The sequence below is a fragment of the Cloeon dipterum genome, chromosome 2 (genome assembly GCF_949628265.1).
Source record: "Cloeon dipterum chromosome 2, ieCloDipt1.1, whole genome shotgun sequence".
Lineage (NCBI taxonomy): Eukaryota > Metazoa > Arthropoda > Insecta > Ephemeroptera > Baetidae > Cloeon > Cloeon dipterum.
In genome coordinates this window covers 30,888,584-30,911,647 of record NC_088787.1, presented here as the reverse complement: position 1 = coordinate 30,911,647, position 23,064 = coordinate 30,888,584, and the positions used below count along the sequence as shown (strand labels likewise).

General features: G+C 44.8%; 1 protein-coding gene across 2 annotated transcripts in view; it reads right to left on the bottom strand.

The window, feature by feature from the left end:
* Positions 1-15,670, bottom strand: part of Shc (SHC-adaptor protein) — a 34,841-nt gene extending 19,171 nt beyond the window's left edge. The window contains exon 1 of one of the 2 annotated variants that reach the window (XM_065478059.1): positions 15,462-15,670. In XM_065478059.1, the coding sequence (XP_065334131.1) occupies positions 15,462-15,655 (194 nt within the window). In that variant the 5' untranslated portion in view covers positions 15,656-15,670. Of the gene's footprint in view, positions 1-9,420; positions 9,729-15,461 lie in introns of those variants that run through there. The other variant, XM_065478058.1, reaches the window with a different exon arrangement.
* Between the last annotated feature and the right edge of the window lie 7,394 nt (positions 15,671-23,064).

Here is a 23,064-nt window from a genome sequence, read left to right as displayed (position 1 = left end):
TCCCCAACCTGAAATCCTCGAATTGACCGCCACGGTCTTCGCCGCGCGACCAACGGACCGGCGGAGCGATTTTCGCGTGCGAACCCTCCCCGGAGGCGTCTCGCCGGCACGCGCACCCCCCAACCACCCCCGCCGATCTTTCTCAGGGTGACCGCCCTGAAATCTCTCAGCGAGCATGCAATCTCGGAGCTTCCGGCGCCGAAGGCGCCGTCGGCCCCCGCCCGGCGGTCGCAGGCGCCCCGGAGCGCCCCCGCTCGGGATTTGGGGGGGGGTGGTAGTTGCCCCCCACCCCCACGCGAAGCGCTACAGCGCTTGTAAAGATATAATAATGTTAATAGAGACGCAACGAGTTGACTGATCCGCGAGTCGCGATTGCTTTGTTGTTATTTATCGGCTGACGCGTCTGGCGGGCGGAAAGGGCAAGGGTCGCGTCGTCTGCCGCCCTGCCTGGCATCATTACTTGGCAGCGAGGGTGGTTTCGGCCGCCTCGCGCCACACAGAGATGGAAAACTCGATTACTCGCGGGGTGCGTGTGACGCAATTTTCACCCCCGACGGAGCCAATCAATGCCTCAATCTTCTACGTATAATGGCACGGAGATGCGAGCACCTCTAAACGCGATTGCGCCCACAATCGCGGCACCACCGCAAAGAACCAAAAAATTAGCCACTAAAGAAATTTTAAACTCAACCACATTTTTCGGGTTTGAATAATAGTATTTTTAGAAATACTACAGCCGAAGAGTAGCGAGGCAAAGAGGAAAACATTAAGGCAATTTTTACGAAAAAAAGAAATGTCCGATTTTTCCAGACGATGCATTTCTTACAAGTATTTATTTCTAAAATTCATGACAAATTTCCTGAAAAGTGCAGGTTGATAGCTCGTAATTAATTTAATTTTCATATTAATTAGGAGTCATAAAAATGACCCGTATAAAAAAATGTATGATAGAATAGATTTGGGAAAAAATATTATTAAAATTAATTGAAATAGTATTTTTAGCAAATTTTAACTGTGCAAGAACTTGATTTCTCAATTCTAAATTGATTTTAAAAAATGTAAACCGTGCCCATCATCAAATCAAAAGAAACTCATGGTGCACTGCTTAAACTGCGGATGCAAATTTGGTTCGATCAACGCGGTTAAAACCAATGTTTACAATTGGTAAGTTGACTGTGAACGGTGAGAGTTTATAAATTCGCTAGACCCCTTAAGACGGAGGAATGAATAAATCCGAGGTTGCAGGAGCATTTCTTTTATGCGAACTGCGTGTTTAGAGCGCGGCCACGGCCAGTTGGGTCTTGCGATTGCGTTTGCCGAGAGGGTCAGCCGCGTGCGATTCGGCGGCGAGTTAATTAAAAGAAGTGGACCCGCGCGCGCCGCCGCGAAATAACAAACAAGCCCGTCGCTGGCTGGAAATAAGCAAACTTTTCCGGTGGCGCAGCGCCTGCAAATTGCGTCGTCGTGCTAACTCTTTCGCCCTTCCTTCCTGCTCTTCCCGCGACCGCCCGCGCAAATTTAGAAAATTACTTTCTTCAGCTCCACCCGCGCTCGCTCGCAACCAAATGATTTGCTCTCTGCTGCCAAGTGCCGACAACACCTAATTGTGAGACAGCCAGCAGGCTCACCAGCAACACCTCGGTTGGATTCGTTTTGAGGGCTGCATGTGGAATGCGTCAATTCCCTTTTTTATCATTTTCGGTATGAGATATCAGGCGAATTCAATTCGTTTTATTTACTTTATAGCATGGTCAATACAAAGAACAGGAGCAGTTTACACTTCTGAACAATGAAATGCTTTGCTTTTAAAAATTCGTTTTTTGTTTAATTTCAAGATCATTTTAATATTTTTGGTGGTTTCACTATCACTAACAATATTCCAGTTGAATAAATTTGAATAGAAATCTCTTTGTTAAAATTAAATTTTGAGTTTTATCAAAAGGGGTCCATGATTGCTGTTGTTTAAATTCAGTAAATTGAGCCAGAGTTAAAAATTTATGGAAATACATTCAATTTCTACTGTATTTTCATTAGTGAAAAATTATTAATATTAAATTAATTTTGAAAACAGCGAAAATTATCTCGAAAAATTCGTTCCAAAATTTCGGTGGACGGATTTTTACGAAATATGCTTTACACTGTGTGAACCAGGCTGAAAATAAACATGATACTAACAAATGCGGTTATAATTTAATAAAAAAAGCCGAGAGTCACGATTTTTTTTAGCAATTTTTATGCATTTAGACGAGGTATTGCGTTCAAAGAGAATGTCAAAAGGTCAAGACACTCTTATATATGTAATAGATCAAAATGGGCGTCGCACGATTATTCAAAATTGTAGGATATATTAGCCAGCTAGATTTGAAAATGGACGTACTGAAGCGATGTGAGACTATAATGTACATTTTATTCACACCGTTACAAAGCAATAGATCTGATGTTGCTTTAAACGTGAGACTGAAGTGAATCGATGCTCTAAAATGAGTAGGTAGTTTAGCGAGGTGAAACAATCCGTCATATTCATATAAGATAGATAGATGCTGAATTCCATATACAGTTAAATGGCTGGATAGTGAGCAAGTAAATTTTTCTAAAGAGACGACTTTAAAAAATTATTAAAGGGTTCGCTGAATTTTTTTCGTGTTTTTTCCTTTTAGGTGTCCATAGTTAAAAGCAGAAATTTTTTTCTAAAATCCCAACTATCATTAAAAAACGGTGGTTTAAAATTAATAATGACACTTCTTGTTTTTAACCACAAGACCACCGGAAGAGGGAAATTTTAAAATGGGGCCGTTGTTCTCCAGAAAATATAAAAAGAAGTACGTGTTGCAAAGTTCGGTAAAATCGTAAAATTTGACTTTTCCTGACATTATCAGCTGAAACCCTGATGAAATCATCTCCCATACAATCAGCGCAGATTCGGGGTGTGCCGCAGTTAGACGAATTCGAGAAGCAGTTAAAGATTTTTGTGTATGCTAACAAATTTTATACTCGTGATGAATTTCACGATTACAGGGCACCAATGTAGGAAACATTCACACTCGCTTGCGACACAAACATCACAAAATGTTTACACTATGTTTCTTCTATTTATTGTTATTGAAATTTTGTTGTATGAGACTCATTTGTAGATGCGCTGCCAGAAATGGAGGAGCTTCGATTTTTGTACCGCTGTGTAAAAAAAATCAAGAAATTCAATTAAATTATGTGTTCAAAGCCGTCAACAGACAGCGTCATCGTATAATTTCGATTATAAGGCACTGCTTGCGCTGTAATTTCCGACACAATCCTACCACTGTGCATTTTTTACCTAATATTGTTTATTCATTTGACGTGCTGAAAACCAAAATCGGTTAAGCCGTAGAATCATGAAAACCACAATTTAAAAAAATAAAATAATAGATTTTTCCAACGTTTTTACGGCGAATGTCTGGACTGATTTTTTTCAGCACGTATCAAGAAATAATTCTAGTAGCAGAATGCACAGCTGTAGGATTGAGTTTGAAATCACTGCGGAAGTTCATTAAAATCGAAAGTATACGGTGGCACCATCTGTTGGCGGCTTCGAACATTAAAGGCTTATACATCTGGTGAATTAATAAAATTAAAAATAAATAAATAAATGAAAACTCAATATTCTTACATAATTATTAATGTTTCAAATCAATAAAAAATGTGTCCTGATTCAAACGATAGAAAAAGTTTGGAATTTATTGACGGATCGAGGCCCGAGTTTTCCTCGCGCAGAGTTGAATTACTTCCAGACAGGTAGCAAAGAAAAAGGAAAGGCTTAAATCTACATTTCGCTCTCTGCGGCACGGTATACGCGCGGAAGCTACAAAACTGGCCTATCTTCTGGGGGTGGTGGGTATTTAGGGGGTGGTCGGGAGAGAAGCACACCGTTCAAAAGGCGTGATTAATGCCCGTCGTCGTCGTCGTCAGTCGGTGCAGTGTGTGCAGCCGAGTGTCAAAAAGGGGTGCTTGTCGCGGGGGTGTTGCACCCGGTGGCGCGCGGCATGAATGGGCCCTTTCACCAGCGGCGGCGGCAGTGGCGGCCCCGGTGCATCCCCTCTCGCGTCACAGGGGCGCGCGGCGCGGATCGATTCGGTGGCGGCGGCGGCGGCGACGACTGCGAGCAGACGCGCACTCTCCCGCCACGCAGCTCCAGCTCTCGCCCGCTCGTAACCTGACCCGGCGGCCGCGCGCGGGTCAAGGTCGCCCCGCACCCCTTCCCTCCCTGGGCCATTGAGCCGCCGCTCCATTCATCCGTCGGCGGCGGCTCTTCCGTTGCATTGCGTTCCGTTCGGCCTGCGTGTCTTCCGCCAGCAGCAAGCGATTAACGAGCCGGACGTGCCGCGTCAGGCCAAGAAATCGGGCCTCCCATCGCCCCCGTCCCGCCACCACACCGGCCACTCAATTGCTCTACTTTAGCCATCGGCGTCGATTTTGTTTCATGCCGACAATTCGTCACATTTTGTTTCATGGTGACAAAAGTCAGACAAGTAACTACAACTACAGACCAATAAGTGTGACGTCACTCGTGGGCAAGGTCTAGAGAGGATCGTGAGAGATAAAACGGGTGAATTTTTAGCCCGTGAGAGCGTCATCCCGATTTCACAGCATGGTTTCACTGCTGGCCGCTCCTGTGTAACCCATCTGCTGCGCACTATCGACGACTGGGCGGCGGCGTTGGACTCGAAAAGTGGAGCACACGTGCACGCCGTGTTTCTCGACTGGTCGAAGGCTTTTGACAAAGTCCCTCACCAGCGGCTGCTTTCCAAGCTCGGCGTCAAGGGCCCACTGCTGCGCTGGTTTGAGAGTTTTCTAACTGGCCGCTCACAGTGTGTGAAATACAGTGGGGCCCGTTCGGAGCCAAGTGAGGTGCGTTCCGGCGTCATTCAAGGAAGCGTGCTCGGCCCACTGCTGTTTAATCTATTCGTGGCTGATCTACGAGACCTCATGAAGACTACACTAATTCAGTATGCAGATGACTGCTTGCTGTACAAGAAAATTGGTTGTAAGCAGGATATTAACGACCTTCAAGAAGACCTGGTAAATGTAGATGTGTGGTGCGCAAATAACGGGATGGAATTAAACGGACAGAAGTGTAAGGTGATGGACGTCACCCACGCCCGCACCCCTTTATTCGTGGATTACGTGGTCGGCGGGGCAACCCTCGACTACGTGCAGACAGAACGGCTCCTCGGCCTACATTTTTCGAGCGACTTGAGATGGAATTACCACACGGACGTCCAGAAGAACAAAGCTGCACAAAGACTCGCCTTCGTTTCCCGCAACCTTAACGCCTGCACCCCTCGTGTCAAGCGGGTTGCATATCTCACCCTGGTGAAGCCCCTTTTGTTCTACGGCTCTCCGGCATGGCACCCAGCCACCCAGACCAACATGCAGAAGCTCATCAGGGTACAGAACAAAGCGCTAAGGTTCATTCACGGGAAACATCTCCCCACACCAGAAAATCATGCCAGTCGAGATTCCAGTTCAACGACTTGATGTTCTACAAGAAGTGTACCAGTGGCGTGACAGATTTCTATGCGGGCGCGCGTTTGATGGCTGGTCCTGTGCAGGAGGGTGACGGGCGTCTGCTGCCACCTCCGGTGAGAACTCTTTTCGGCCAGCGAGCCTTTTCATTCAGGATCGCTAGGCTATGGAATAGTTTGCCTCAGCCACTTCAAGACCGGCAATTTTCACATTTCCCATCGGAGCTAAAAGATTTTTTGTGGCGGGAGTTTTAACGTGTTTGTGAGTGTTTTTTAGCTTAGGCTGTGTACGACTCGACGATTCTTTGATAGCCGACGTTTCAGTGAACCTGATCACTTTGTACATGTGCCTTTTTACTCTTTTTGTATATGTGTAAATGACATATCAGAGAAATAAACTATTAATTAATAGAATTTAAAAATATTTAAACTGCATAAAAAGTTAATTTGCAGATTTGCACTAAAACCTATATTTGCGCCAGCGTCTGCTTTTATTCAGTAAAAAAGTAGAAAGAAATGACTGGTTTATTTTGTAAAAATTTTGCCGAAAGCCATGAAAAATCACCAGAATATCCAGGTCAAAATTTTTTATATTATTTCAATTTCCTTTTCGGGACATTCAGATATATGAAAAGTAGATAAAATTTTATGTTATCCGAGTGAGCTTGTAGCAGTAAAATTCAGGTAGAGTTCGGATGTATGAAATTTTTTGTCCTAGCCAAGACTTGGCATTTGTTGAAAATTTATTTTTGTTTGTATTTTTGTGTGTGTGCATTGCAATTGGGGGGGGGGGGGCGAATATTAAGAAATGTAACCATATCAAATGTATGACCTCGCCAAAAGCCAATAAAGATATTATTATTATTCGCCGACAGTGTTTGATAACAGGGTAGCAATTTTCAATTTAGTTAGTTAAGGTTCGCTATATCCACGCATCCGTAGGCAAAATTTTTAACAAACTTCAAACAACTGCTATAATTTCTTGCAAAGCGGTTGGCTTTTAATAAAACTTGATTCATATTTAGAATCTACTCAACGAAACGAATTGGATGATTGATACGTTTTTTTATACTTTTTTTAAAGTTGAATGTGATTTTTCCTAAAATTTCTAATAGAAAAGTACTCTGGGAAAATCAAATGCCGAAATGTGACTGCTTTTTTAAGAGAGTTTATTTTTTGTAAGGTGGTTTTCATAAAATCAAGTTTTATTTTATATATTTCAAAATCTTACGAGTCAATTTTAAAAACAAACTAGGACATTTTTTCCAGAATACGTTAAACTTGCAAATTTCATCAGCTCTCCGAATTCAGCAATCAAGTCGATTTTTCGTTTTTAAAATTTTCTCAGTCTTTTCGTGTCAAACCCGAAATAAAATTTCCAGCCGTAAAAAGTTTCGGATACTTGCAAGTTTAGAAAGAGAAGAAAAACGAATTGGTGTGCGTGTCTTGATCAAGCGATTTTGGTGCGAGCGGAGCAGGGCCGCAGCGCTGCGTCAGTCGGTTCATCGGACGACGATTAATTATTCAGGCGCGCTTATTTTCAGCTGACAGCAGATTGGCAGCGCGCATTTGGCGAAAAGCGCTGACTTTTGCAACGCACGTGGCCGGCCGGACACCTTTGAAAGAAAGCAGGCCGGCGAGGCCACTGCTCTGTTTATATCGCGCAGACGGACACCGGGCAAGCAGGCCCGATCGAGGCCCTAGAATCGATAAAGCGTCTCGCCGTCTGCTCGAGAAGGGCCGCGCGGGGCCCGACGCGGCCGGGAGATTCCACCATGCGTGCACGCCGAGGGGCCGCGGAGAGCGGACACTCACCACTCACCAGCCACCCCCATTAATTCTATTCAAAATTTTGTTTTCAAAAAATTAAGGTTTTATTAAAAATTTCAGACCGGATTTTTCCAAAAGACAAACGTCTGGGAGCAGTTATTTGCCAGATTGGAGGTCGATTGGACGCGATTTTTCAGCGTTGAAATTTTTAGATGGCAGTCATATTTCCTTAAAGTGCTTGTTAATAGATGGTGAAATTCCAAATTTGAAGCTCGGGAATGGGGGCGTTCCCTATTTTTTCGGTATCTCAAAAATACCCGAAAAACTAATGCAGTTATAATAAATTCTAAACTGCAACTCTTGGCAGCGTTGAGGTATCACCTTGAAATTTTCACTGCCCAACCTAGTTTTTGATCCTGAACAACTTTTGCATTTGCAAAAAATCCCAGGTCAAAGGTCAAGGTCACCTTTTGCGACCTTTTTTTGAAAATTAAAAATTAAGGGATGATGGCCCCCTACGATTTTTTGGGGTTCAGGGCTGAAATGTATCCCGTGAAATTCTGCACAAGCACACCAAGTTTCATAGGTGCAATCACGATAGTTTTGCTGCAATTCGAATTTGAAGTTTGAAAACCTGCTCGAGGCCGCTTGACCGCGCATGCACTTTGAGCGGCGAGTTCGCCTCTCGTTCTTCAAGTTGATGTTTTTCGCATTTCACTTGCTTTAGTAAGCATAAGACCTTTTTTATCAACACATATTATGAACTTCATTTGTGCTAAATAGAAGAATATTTTCATAAATTTAAGATTTCAAAATTTTGACCATTTCTCACATCACGTCTGGGTTAATTGCTACCGCAATTATTTCAAGAACAGGTTTCAAGATTGTTATTCGGCAGTTTTGGTTGTATATTTGAGCTGTACAGTGGTGAAAACCTATAAAAAGACACCAAGTTCGATGAAATTGGAAATTTTCTAATTTTTTATCTCAGGGTCACGTCAGGGACAGACCCTGAAGGTCGATATGAAACTTCCTTGGTCTTTCCTAAGCCCTCCTGGTGTTTCTAAGCAAGTGAAAAGCGAAAAACATCAACTTGAAGAACGAGAGGCGAACTCGCCGCTCAAAGTGCATGCGCGGTCAAGCGGCCTCGAGCAGGTTTTCAAACTTCAAATTCGAATTGCAGCAAAACTATCGTGATTGCACCTATGAAACTTGGTGTGCTTGTGCAGAATTTCACGGGCTACATTTCAGCCCTGAACCCCAAAAAATCGTAGGGGGCCATCATCCCTTATTTTTAATTTTCAAAAAAAGGTCGCAAAAGGTGACCTTGACCTTTGACCTGGGATTTTTTGCAAATGCAAAAGTTGTTCAGGATCAAAAACTAGGTTGGGCAGTGAAAATTTCAAGGTGATACCTCAACGCTGCCAAGAGTTGCAGTTTAGAATTTATTATAACTGCATTAGTTTTTCGGGTATTTTTTAGATACCGAAAAAATAGGGAACGCCCCCATTCCCGAGCTTCAAATTTGGAATTTCAACATCTATTAACAAGCACTTTAAGCAAATATGACTGCCATCTAAAAATTTCAACGCTGAAAAATCGCGTCCAATCGACCTCCAATCTGGCAAATAACTGCTCCTGGTTTTTTTCAAGTCGTTGTTTTTTCTTTTAATTTTCGCAGGCCAAAACAAGCTCAGATACAAACAAATGTTCTCTAAATTTTATTCTATTTTATTTCTGGTCATGAAAATGATCCGTGTAGACCATTACAAAATGTGTGATTGTTTAAATTTGCTGTTGACAGTGTTGACTAAAAAAAAATATCTTAAGCTGGAAAGATCTGTAAGAAAAACAGATTTTAAAGCAATTTTTTTATAAATTTTGTCAAACTGTTAATTTAAAAGCACCTCATTTAGACACAGGATGTTAAAATTTAATTTAAAAGGTTATTTTGGTGGATAAAAATTGAATTAATAAAATATATTGTTCCCATTTGAATTCGTCTGAAAGAATCGTTTTTCCAGGAAAACCCGGAATGACCCGAAATTCATGCTCGCGAGAATTTAAAAAAAAAAGATGTGTCATCAATGCCGGCGTGGCCGGAGAAGAGTTGGGGCAGGGGGCTGAGGGGCCCCGTAGAGGGGCTACTCACTTATTGCATGATTAACAGGTGTGTAATTGTCCTCCTGCAGCGAGCGATATGTGCGGTGGGTGAGGCACTTGAGCATTTTGCCCAGCTCGGCGCTCATTTCTCGGGCCGCAGCTCGCGGGGCCCACCTCCGCCCCGGGGCTCCTCCATTCGCTGTGCAGCTTTCGGCCGATTCGGCGGCAGCTTCGGCGTCGGCTTCGGCGGGGCTCCAGCTCTGAGTGCACGGAGGTGCGTGCGCGGCGCGGAGCGGAGCGGATCCTCTCGGCGGCAAGCGAGTCTCGCTTTGGCCTGCTCAGCGGCCGCCCGCGCGCCAGATCCCGGCCGACCCGCAGTAGTCAGCACGCCGCGGGGACGCATGCGCCTGCTCCTCTGCGTGGGCGCACCCCCCGACTCGCGAGAGGGAGAGAGAGAGAGAGAGAGAGAGAGAGAGAGAGAGAGAGAGCCAGCCGCTGGCCGAGTGACCCTGCTGCGCGAAGCCCACGGACTCGCGCTACCATTTACCGTTCGCCGCGGCCACCGTGTGCGGGCGGCCCCCATGCTTGTCTTTCGCTTTTATTTTAATTTTGTTCCTTCTCGATGCACCTGTTTGAGTCGCCTCCTTTGGTCGCAACTCGCGGCACAAAGGCCTAATTTTTAAACCATTGTTCGTCACATTTTGCGAAAAATGGATTTAATTGAAATTTTGGCACACCCTGTTGGCATGAGTCCGTCGATTTGGACGAAATATGAGGGGTAGTCCTAGTAGTCCCATGTCACACCCTAAATTTATGGTACAAAGTTTTAAAAACTGCCCTCATCCAGGAAGGTGATCACAGTATGCAATTTTTTCAAACCTGGACCTAGGCAGATAAAAAAAATTGGCATCCAAAATATTTGCCTGCGGTGATCAACTTCGCATGTCAAAGGTCAAACTCACATAAATCGGGTTTAAATTTTTCAAAAAACTGAAATCGTAATCTAAATAATACATAAAATTTCGAAAATCCAGCGTTCAAAATGTGTACTGGTGTACTTTGTGTACGTCCAAAGTCACATTCTTTATAGCATCGTAATCTGGGGTGGAACTCCGTACCTTCGCGAGGTAGCTGCTGCTCAGAAGCGTGTCCTATGTGCGATGGTAGGCAAGAGAAAGTACCGGGACGGAGAAGTGTACGAATCCTGCCGCTATTCAAGAAGTATGATATTCTCCCAGTTATTTGCCTGTATGTCCTGGAGTGTTAAATTTGCGAAGAAATGTCCAGAAAAGTTTTTGAAAAACAAAGATGTTTCTGACGTGCAATTCCGCAGTACAAGGGCGAGGCCCGTAATGAATAGTAAAGACCTTTTTGTGAAGCCTGTGTCGCTGTTTATGTCTGCTCAAGATCCCATTGTAATTGTATCGGTCTCAAGAATTTTTAATCTCCTCCCAGTGCACGTCAAGCAAATCCAAGATATTACAATTTTTACCAAAACAGGGAAATCTATTCTTAGCCAGTACAATTTTTATGATCTTACAATTAGTGAGTATTTGTGCCAGCAGTTGTGAGTGTGAAAAATATTTGCTTAAATGATTGTGATTTTAATGTGTATGGTAGTCAAAAGATTTCTATTGTATATTTATTGTATTTTAAGTGTTGTAATCTGACAAGTTTCAACAGTCAATTGTACATATTCTGACAAATGAAATAAAGATATATTGAATTGAATTGCACATGCCCATACACGCGTAGTAAAAACATATTATTTTTAGTTAGCTTCTCTCTCTCTCTCTCTCTCTCTCTCTCTCTCTGACTGTGAGAAAATTTAAGTCTGAAGTCAATTCACCAGTTGGGTAAACCACCTATAGATGGCGCCACCGTATACTTTCCATTTTAATAAACTTCCGCTGTGATTTAAGACTCATTGTCAATCCTGCTGCTGTGCACTCTGCTTCTAGAATAATTTCTTTAGACGTGCTAAAAACCAAAAACAGTCCAGCCATTCGCCGTAGAAACATCAGAAGCGATTTTTTATTTAAAAAAAAGTGGTTTTCCCGATTCCACGGCAACTGGCTTAACCGAGTTTGGTTTTCAGAACGTCAAGAGAAAACATATTGAGTGAAGAATGCACATTGGCACGATTGAGTCTCAAATCGCAGCGCAAGTGCCTAAAAATCTAAAGTATAGGGTGGCGCTATCTGTTGGCGGCTTCGAACACTTCACCTAACTAGTGAATTTACGCTGAAAAACGTGTTTTTAGCATAATAAAATCGTATTTTATAAAAGGGCAAATTTTTGTGCAGATTTTAGACCGAAATTTGATTGAAAATATTCAATTTTGAATCTTCGATGACATGGCTGGGGGCTGGGAGCTGGGACCCACGCCCTGCCCCCCTGAAATTGGACTTTAAGTTAAATCAGCTCTTCGTCAGAACTGAGCGTTCTTGGTGTGGTTTCAAAGGTTTTTCGCCACGAAGACACTCAATTCTGGACTTAATTTCATCGTAACTCATAGCCTTTGATCGTAATACCAATGGAAAACAATGCCCCTATTTCGAAGGATCGGCAAATGCTTCAGGTAAAATACCAAAAAAGTGCAGGACAGAGGTGAACAAATTTTTTAATTGAATTTTCGACGTGAAAATGACGCCTTTAGGGTAATTTTGACTTCCTGTTTAGCAAAAATGATACATCTTAAACTGGACAGCTCTTCAAAAATTAATTTGCGCCTATAGAACGCAACTAATATTTAACTGATTATAAATATGAAGGAATAAACAATACTTTTAAACATTTTGGAACGTTTTTTGATTAGCTTGCCGTTTCACCTCATGATAAATTAAAATTTCCTTACTCTATATTTTGGAGGAAAATATATTATACTGAATGTCATACCAATTGTGATGGAAGGCGATATTTTCCGATGGTCAAAAAATGACACTTTCAACAAGCTTCAAACTACCGCTTCGAATGGGTCAGAGTTTCAGTTATAAGACACAACATTTCAGAAAGGTCTGTTACCGTGTGAATATTAAATTTTCTTTTTAACTGTTCGGAAGCCATTTCTGATCCAATCATGATTATGTGTCATTTTTATCTTCCGATGCTGCTGAATTTCATCAAAAACACTGTATTTAAAATTCATTGATTTTTCCATCGTTTATGCACACTGTTATTATTTCGGAAATCAACAAATTGCTACGGATATATTATTTAGTGCTTGCTATTATATATCCTAGCAATGAAAGTGATCAAGGCCTGAACAAATAAATCAATTTGCAGAATGTAAAAAGAAGGCGTGCGTCCGCCTCGTCTGCTAATTAGAGCGTATTCAAGAACAGATTTTCGCATCTTGTCTTTCCAGTTCCGGTAAAAAGTTATTCCGGTTGTTTCCGGTTCTTGTTTAAGCTAACTCAGAGAAGATCCTGCTGTCCGGTCCTGTTCCGGTTAAAATATTTCCGGTCCCGTGTGAAAAACCGGAAAAGGACCGGAAAAGGACCGGATTCCGGTTTTCAATTTCGGTCTTCGGATCGTAGTTCGTTAAAACCCGCATATTTCTTCAATTTTGCGTATGTTACGCATTTTTTCCGGAATATGAATATTTTGTATGGATAATTTTAGTTTGTGAAGGTCTTTTATCCCATTTAGTTTATAAAGGAGAAATAGATAAATAAGCATTTATGCATCAACAAATAGAATTCCAATAAGTTTTAAAACAAGAGTAAAAGTTTAAAATTACTAATCAAATATATAAAAAATTGAACTATTTTTTAATATAAGATTTGGAAAATTAGAAAAGGTAAAAAAGTGGTCCCTTTACAAGTCTGAACTTAGCAGAAAATTTCATAGAGACTGGTTTATATTTAAAGAACTCCACTTCACCTAAATAAAGAAATTTTTCCTAAGTCACTATTTTTGCAACTCGAAAACTCGGGTTCTGACTATCAGAATTGTAAAAACTATACTCGCCGCTGGACTTTTCTAGACCCACCCTGACCAGCTGATGGGTTTATAGGCACTTACCCATAACCCCTTAGTTCCTTAGTTGCTATACTTCATCCCCCTCGAAAAGAGTAAAACATTTTTAAAATCTGTATATTTGAATTGATTTGCACATAATTTTAAAATATTTTTATTTTTTAGTTTGAGAGAAGGGATGGGGTGGTTATGTAGATTGAATTTTGGATAGTTTTGAAATATTTTTAATCCCAGAGGTAACATGGTAAAATTGTTGATATCAAAATTGGAGAAATGGGGTTGAAAGGGGATGTAAAAAAGCACCCCCTTAACACTTTGGCTAGTTAGTGGAGGCCAAGACGAGTCTAACGATGGGTAGTTGTTGAAATTCTGATGGTTAGAACCAAAGATTTGGAGGCGCAAAGAACCAAAAAATAGAAAAATTTCATGTTTATTTTAAAAATTTGAAGCTAAGATCAGACTTGTAAAGGGACCACTTTTTTACCTTTTCTAATTTTCCAAATCTTATATTAAAAAATAGTTCAATTTTTTATATATTTGATTAGTAATTTTAAACTTTTACTCTTGTTTTAAAACTTATTGGAATTCTATTTGTTGATGCATAAATGCTTATTTATCTATTTCTCCTTTATAAACTAAATGGGATAAAAGACCTTCACAAACTAAAATTATCCATACAAAATATTCATATTCCGGAAAAAATGCGTAACATACGCAAAATTGAAGAAAAATGCGGGTTTTAACTAACTACGATCCGAAGACCGAAATTGAAAACCGGAATCCGGTCCATTTCCGGGTTTTCACACGAAACCGGAAATATTTTAACCGGAACAGGACCGGACAGCAGGATTTTCTCTGAGTTAGCTTAAACAAGAACCGGAAACAACCGGAATAACTTTTTACCGGAACTGGAAAGACAAGATGCGAAAATCTGTTCTTGAATACGCTCTAATAGATCACGACAAATCAATCAAAAATCATGGACAAACTGTTTAATTTTTCGATAAATTTGGCGAAATTTGAAATTGAACTAATTTCACCATTGCACATTGTGATACATAAGCTGTTGCTAAAATTCTCGAACAATTATGTAACTCAATGAACTGAACTATGTACTTGCTTTAGACAACAAAGCAAAATGTTCTTAAATGGTTGGCTGGCCACTACTTAATTACGCTGGTTGTCACTGTGGCGCTACTGTCTCGATCTTAGGCCAGCTCTATGTCCAATCAGAGAACCTCTGATTGATTTTTAATTTTGCAGGTTTGTTGACGGAGCTAAAAGTGCGAGATAATGTTTCAAAAGGTAAAAGAATAGAATCTTGGTCAAATTAAATCGGTCTTTTAAGTGGTATTTAAATGCAACAATAAAAATTGGCAAATCACCTTAAAAATAATAATTACTTGCCCTAGGCTGTGATGAGAAGTCGATCGCTGAACAATCAAAGTTGGATCCCGTTATGCGACAGTCTTCCCGCGGCTTTCTCCTCTTTCATTCTCATTACCTTTTTGAAAAGCGCATTCCGAGCTTGTCAATAAAGAAAAAAATTAACGATCACTCTGCGTCGGTAATACCAGTGTAATTTCCATGTAAAATAGTGGAGTGCCCGGTCGTAAAACAGGTTTGAGGTTCACTAACAACTGACACAAGTGCGCAAATTATGTGCGTACACACACACACACACATTAGTAAAGCGAATGGATCGCGGTCGACTCCGTGAGTCACCGGACCACGGAAAACATCTAACAAGACGTCGCTCTCGTGCGGCTGCATTCGGCTCAAAATTAAGATTATGTCATTTGCTGCCTTTAATCTTGAATTTAAGGGAAAACAAAAAGAAGACGGCATCACCATTTTGGCAATCGAATGGCATCCTGCTCTTTTCTTTTCTCTGCTGGGGCGGAAGCGTATACGTTTTCTGACACCCGCGGAGGGACGCGCAGGGAGGCAGGGTGCGTCTTGTTTTAGTAAGCACCGACACTGCAGATACGATAATAAACAACGCGGGCCAAACTCGGTTATCGCCGCTCGACCGCGGATTGGCGCTTGTCTGCTTGCTTGTCTGAGCAATCAGTTAAAAATCAGAAAATGGGACTTACCCGGACTTACCGAAGAGCAGCCAATTCCAAATTAAGTCGGCCTGACGAAGAAACACGGGACCAGAGATGGCAGAGATGATACGTCAACGCACAGCTCACAGCTGCTGCTGCGTCCATGTCCAATTCAATTAGTTCGCAAATGGGGCGTGGCTTGGCTTCACCCATCCACAGAGCAACAAGTGCACGAATAGATGGTAGCGCCATCGGCACGACGACCAAGTACTATTATATCCATTATATCAAACAGAGATTGATACATCGCTGTGGCAGCGCCTTTTCCCAGCATATCGCATTGGCAACCAGCGCCCATTCCCTGGCAAATCCATTCCCAGCATAAATATATGCGCCAATAGGGATTCTACAGGAGAAACAAAAAACTGTGCTGTTCACACACTGGCTGTCTAGATCAGCCCCTGCTCACTCATATGGCGCGAAAATGCGCCAGCTAAGAAGTTCTGCAGCCACACACAGGTGGCAGGTCGATAGCTTTTTAAGCCAATCAGAGGCCGTCTCGGAGTTTGTTGCCTGTTACGCCCACGAAAAACTCCGCACATACGCCCCTCTTCTCCTCCCTCTGCCCGTGGGCGTAACCGGCAACAAACTCCGAGACGGCCTCTGATTGGCTTAAAAAGCTATCGACCTGCCACCTGTGTGTGGCTGCAGAACTTCTTAGCTGGCGCATTTTCGCGCCATATGAGTGAGCAGGGGCTGGTCTAGATGGCGTAAATTGTCATATTATTGAAAGAAAACACCGAAATGAACATTTTGACGTACATACTTTTATTTTGATTTTATTACGTTGGCGCTTAACTACTCGCTCCCAAAGTTCAAGAATATGGGGTCAATAGGTTTCCACTTCATGTCAAACGCACATAATGGCAATAAAATTTAGTTTTTAATAACCAAAACAGTTCTGGAAGACTCACACTTTTCGACAAACTCACACTTCTCGGTAGGATAGTACTCTAAGATTTGTATTCTTCGCATCAGACCGAGAAGTCTAAAATGAACGGAAAAGCGTGAGTCGACTCTAATAATTTTAGTAGGTACAGAGAAATCGCCACAATTAACCTAAAACCCCTATCCCTTGATATTAAATAAAAATATTTTATTGCCGTTGTGCTAAAAAATTATATGAATAAATAGTTTTGCCTATTTTTCCATCGCCGAAACATCTCAAATTAGTTCTACCAAAAAGGATTACGAAAACTGCACACCGTGCGACTTGTCTCAACCTCCCTTAGATAGCCGATCGATTTTGGGGGTGATCTATTAGCCCACCAACCCAAATTTGCCTTTTTTGTCTCCATCCCAAAAGTTGGTATGTACAATCGCAATTTTTATCGTTACTTCAAACCATAGGGGGATGAGGGTAGATCACCCTCAAACCCCTTTTACTACCTAAGGGAGGTCAAGACGAGTCTAACAGTGTGTATTTTGTACAATTCTGTGTATTAGAACCCAAGATTTAGTGGTTGCTATATTAGCAAAAATGCATGGACGCATATATACATAAAACCTGATTATTGCCAACATTGTGATCGCTATATCTCGGGTTATAAGTGTCAAAATTGCAATATCTGCACACCGTCCAACTCGTCTCATTCTCCTTTAGATAGCCAATGGAGTTTAGGGTAAATCATTTTTCATTTAAGAGACTTGCGATTAGTGAATAAGTGCCGGAAAGTCCAAAGCGACGCGATTTTTATCTTAGCTGTAATGCATAGGGTGGATGGGGGATGGGGGTTGATCACCCTCTAAACCCTTCTGTTATCTAGGGAAGAGTGAGACGAGTTGAACGGTGTGCAGTTTTTTAAATTCTGCTGATGGATTAAACCCGAGATTTGGCGATGACAATTTCGGCGATTATTGTTTTGATTTCTGCAAGGCTTCATATAGTCAACACACTTATTTCACAAGAGATGGCGATAAATTATGCTTCCAGTGAAACAAATGACGTAAAATTTCATCTGGGGATAGGTTAAGGTCTTAAATTTAAAAATCCGCGCGAAAACATGTTTGGCAGCGAAACGCAGTTACTGGGAATAATTATGTTGGGAATGGATTTGCCAGGGAATGGGCGCTGGTTGCCAATGCGAGATACTGGGAAAAGGCGCTGCCACAGCGACATAATATATTACTGTTTTGTGCTGTTTAATCATTTTAAGCTTCCAAATACGTTCCAATCCTTGTTTTAGTTGAAGCAACGTGATTGCTTGAATAATTTTCGTACTACATAAATATGGTTAGTATATTATTTTCAAAATTGGTGCTTTTTGAAGTTTTTCTTCATTTTTAATATTTAATATTGGTTTAATAAAGTTTTTAACCAGGTTAATTATGAAAGTTTATGGACCCTACTTATACAATACGATACCGACTTGGAACGGACTTTTTTGGACGCAAGGGACGGGGTCGGGTTGGGGGGGGGGCTGAGGGGGGATGTTGGTCCGGAGGTTTTTCCTCTGGGACCCGTAGGGCCCCAGAGTGCCCCCTCTTTGTAAACCGCTTCCCTATGCTTCTGGGGAAAAAAAATCGCCAAAACGGGGCTGATCGGGCCGAAACCCGGATGGCCGACGCATGGTCGGCCACAAACGCGGAAACAACCGTGAAACCCGAGATTCCTCCCATAGGCGAATTTAAAAAAATAAAACGAAAAAGGCCTTTTTTGAGGGTCCCACGGGGGCAGCGGGGGTTGAAATAGGGATGGGGGTTGAAACCGGTGCCATCGGAAGCAGAATTTAACCCCGAGTTTAATGAACACCGGTTTTGGCCCGCAGGTCCCATGGGAGCCGAGATATACAATTCCAAAGCCGCAAAAACGTGGTTTGGACAATAATTATTTTTTTAGGGGCCCCCGCGTAGCCCCACGATGACTTACGGCCCGCCGCGACCCCTCATTCGAAAGGGGTCGCAATTAGCTTCATTTTTATGTGTGGGTTTGACATCCTGCTCGAACCGCGCGGAAGGTGGAAGGGCCGAAAGGGTAAAAAACAGGCAAAAGTCGAAGCTCCCATAAGATTAACCCACGTTTTTCGAATCACCTGACGAAAATTCCAAGATAGCCAATCTTCAGGGTTGGGCAAAAAACTAAGGCCCTGAGAGTATGAAATCCGGGTGACCTCGTCAGGGTCAACGGTGACCCTTCAAAGTTGCAAAACGATATTTCTGGACTCGGGGCCCCCCGCAGGGCCCCTATGGGCCCCAGCGCCCCCAAACTCGAGATTCGTGCAGGCGACGTGTGGAGGAGGCCAACGGTGTCCGGAAAAGATTTTTCCGCCCCATAGCGAAAAAGTTATTAACCGGGCAAATTTTGCCCATTTTCCGGTCCGCACCTTTTGGGCAGGCATAACTTCGGACCTGGGAAAAAATCAAAAAAAAAATAACTCGATCATCGATGCGCAATTTATCGACGAGCATTTTAAGACCAAATTCGACCTGATCGGTTGAAAAACCTGGGACGAGTTGTCTTTGGCGCGCGGGTTTTTCAGCTCCCGTAAGCTTAACATGGGAATTTGAAATTTTGATTTCGGGCAGAAAAAATTCTTTTGGGCCGCGATTGCCGTGCCACGCTCTTCCGCCCGGCCATCAGTCCCTGCAAACCGAATTTGACGGAAATCCGGCCCATAGCCGAATCACGGCAGCGCATCGAAAATCCGCGATTTGCCCAGCACGAAAATGAACAGGCTGAAAAAACGCGCATCGACGCCGCGGAGCCGCCGCGCGTTTAATCTCGAATTTGACCATCGCACACCCAAGGCTGAGTGCGCGGGGGTCTGAATCCAAATTTTTACCATCGTAGCTCTTCCAAAATTCGATTTATAGGCGATTTTCGGTTTTGGGTGTGCAAAACGTGTGCACGGCGGCAGCGTGGTGCGGCGCGGCACCGTGCCGCACGGATTTATTTTTGCCAAAATTCGAGTATTCGCCGCCGGGTCGACCGCGACCCCTCATTCGAAAGCGCCCGCCGAGCGCTTTAATCTGGCACGGTCAAACGACCTTCCTCAGGGTCCCCCGACCTGAGACCCTTCCGCAGGCCGAATTTAACCGCGTTTTCGGCGTTTTCCACCAAATTTGCCGCTGCTTTGCGTCGACCAGCTGCACTTCCAACCACCAACCTTCCCCAGGTTGCCCACCCTGAGCACTTTCACTGCGCGATTCTACCGGCCGCAACCACTCATTTCGCTTCCTTTGGCGCATTTAGAGTGCGTAAAACTGTGAATCGCATTCGCGCGAGCGGCGCAGCGTGCACTGCAGGCGCATTTCGCCCGCCGCAAACACACATTCTAAATCATTTTTCTGCCAAAAATCGAGTATCCATCGCAGCGTCGACCACGACCCCTCATTCGAAAGAGCCCGCCGAGATCTTCAACCCGCCGCGACCGGCCGACCTTCCCCAGGGTCCCCCGACCTGAATCCCTCGAATTGAGCGCCACGGTCTTCGCCGCGCGACCACCGGACCGGCGGAGCGATTTTCGCGCGCGACCCCTCCCTGGAGGCATCTCGCCGGGGCGAAAACCCCCCAAACCACCCCCGCCGACCTTTCTCAGGGTGGCCGCCCTGAAATCTCTCCCAGAGCCAGTTTTCTCGGCGCTTCCGGCGCCGAAGGCGCTGTCGGCCCCCTTCGGTGCTCGCGGGGGCTCCGGAGCGCCCCCGCCGACCTTTCCCAGGGTCCCCCAACCTGAAACCCTCGAATTGACCGCCACGGTCTCCGCCGTCCGCCCACCGGACCGGCGGAGCGATTTTTGCGCGCGACCCCTCCCCGGAGGCGTCTCGCCGGCACGCACACCCCCTCAACCACCCCTGCCGACCTTTCTCAGGGTGGCCGGCAATCTCAGCGTTTCCGGCGCCGAAGGTTCCGGCCGTCGGCCCCCTCCGGTGCTCGCGGGGGCCACGGAGCGCCCCCGCTCGGGATTTGGGGGGGGGGGTTGGAACTGTCCCCGACTCGGAGCGAAGCGCTACAGCGCCAAAGACTTGAATTTATATGTTACTGATATAAAAGTTTTGTGACACAAAGGTTTTAAAAATAACTTTTGATTTGTGGTGAATTCTATGAGACAGAAACAATATTAATTGGAGGGGACCAAATTTTGAGGATTGAGACATGTATTTACATTCCATGGATAACACTATTTGTTCTGTGTCGATCAGAAAACGTAGATTTTGTGGTGAACGGTGTGAAAAGTATCGGATCATATATTGAAATTTTCAAAAAAAGAATTAGTTTAAGAGAAGCAGCAAAGAATTGTAAAAATTGATATAAATTATTGTATATAGGGTTAGTGTTGCATGCATAATTGCGTTAAATAAATTATTCATTCAAGTTTAGCTTATTTATCGCTTGGATGTTTTTCAGTGATTACAGTGATTGGCGATTATTTTGCTCATCAATATGCTATAATGATGAGACGTCGTGTTTAGTCTACCGTCAAAGGGGAGTTTTCCCGGGTCCACCTAGTTAATTTTCCAGCTAAATAAGAAGATATTCTTAGTCGTGTACGTTGATAATCTCGCCTTGGTTTCCTGCCAACGCGTAAAGCCTCCACGAAGGAAAATCAATCGAGAGGTCGTTGGAAGACAGAATAATTTTCTCAGCCGCCATTGGAACGTCCATCTTTTGCAGGAAATACAGCAATTTTTCGAAAATGCGTGCCCTATATTTCCTTTCGTCCTGGTCCCGGCAAAATTGCGCAACGTTCAACAAACACCCAAAATTTCATTGTCGAATTGATTGTTGACCTTTTCTTGCAACAAGGAAATTCGCGTTTGGTTGTTGAAAGTTACGCAATTTTGCCGGGACCAGGACGCTTTCTTCCCTGGTAAGCAAGGATAGAGGGCACTTCTCGGCGTATGCTTTTTGCCGGGCCTAGCCCCGACCGCTCTATTATCAGTAACGATTGTCACCTTTACACGTGGAGCGGCTCACATTTTATAGGCGATTTTCGGTTTTGGGTGTGCAAATCGCGTGCACGGCGGCAGCGTGTAGCGGCGCGGCACCGTGCCGCACACATTTATTTTTGCCAAAATTCGAGTATTCGCCGCAGGGTCGACCGCGACCCCTCATTCGAAAGCGCCCGCCGAGCGCTTTAACCTGGCACGGTCAAACGACCTTCCTCAAAGTCCCCCGACCTGAGACCCTTCCGCAGACCCAATTTAACCGCGTTTTCGGCGTTTTCCACCAAGTTTGAGGCACTTTTGCGTCCACCAGCCGCACTTCGGACCAAAAACCTTCCCCAGGTCGCCCACCCTGAGCACCTTTACTGCGCGATTCAGCCGCCCGCAACCACTCATTTCGCTTCGTTCTTCGCATTTAGAGTGAGTAAAAGTGCATTTCGCATTCGCGCGAGCGGCGAAGCACTGCAGGCGCATTTCGCCCGCCGCCAAAAATCGAGTATCCACCGCAGCGTCGACCACGACCCCTCATTCGAAAGTGCCCGCCGAGATCTTCAACCCGCCGCGACCGGCCGACCTTTTCTCAGGGTCCCCCGACCTGAAACCCTCGAAATGAGCGCCACGCTCTCCGCCGTCCGCCCACCGGACCGGCGAAGCGATTTTCTCGCGCAACCCCTCCCCAGAGGCGTCTCGCCGGGGCGCGCACCACCTCAACCACCCCTGCGACCTTTCTCAGGGTGGACACCCTGAAATCTCTCATTCAGCCGCATATTTCGTCGTTTCTGGCACCGAAGGCGCCGTCGGCCCACGTCCGGCGGTCGCAGGCGCCCCGGAGCGCCCCCGCTCGGTGTTTGGGGGGTTGGTAGTTGCCCCCACCCCCGAGTCAACCCCCAACACCGACGCGAAGCGCTACAGCGCTTGTCATTTTTCTGCCAAAAATCGAGTATCCATCGCAGCGTCGACCACGACCCCTCATTCGAAAGAGCCCGCCGAGATCTTCAACCCGCCGCGACCGGCCGACCTTCCCCAGGGTCCCCCGACCTGAAACCCTCGAATTGAGCGCCACGGTCTTCGCCGCACGACCACCGGACCGGCGGAGCGATTTTCGCGCGCGACCCCTCCCCGGAGGCGTCTCGCCGGGGCGAAAACCCCCCAAACCACCCCCGCCAACCTTTCTCAGGGTGGCCGCCCTGAAATCTCTCCCAGAGCCAGTTTTCTCGGCGCTTCCGGCGCCGAAGGCGCTGTCGGCCCCCTTCGGTGCTCGCGGGGGCTCCGGAGCGCCCCCGCCGACCTTTCTCAGGGTCCCCCAACCTGAAACCCTCGAATTGACCGCCACGGTCTCCGCCATCCGCCCACCGGACCGGCGGAGCGATTTTCGCGCGCGACCCCTCCCCGGAGGCGTCTCGCCGGCACGCACACCCCCTCAACCACCCCTGCCGACCTTTCTCAGGGTGGCCGGCAATCTCAGCGTTTCCGGCGCCGAAGGTTCCGGCCGTCGGCCCCCTCCGGTGCTCGCGGGGGCCATGGAGCGCCCTCGCTCGGGATTTGGGGGGGGGGGTTGGAACTGTCCCCGACTCGGAGCGAAGCGCTACAGCGCCAAAGACTTGAATTTATATGTTACTGATATAAAAGTGAAATATTATCCCCCTGAGACTGATACATGCAAGAAGTTTTGTGACACAAAGTTTTTAAAAATAACTTTTGATTTGTGGTGAATTCTA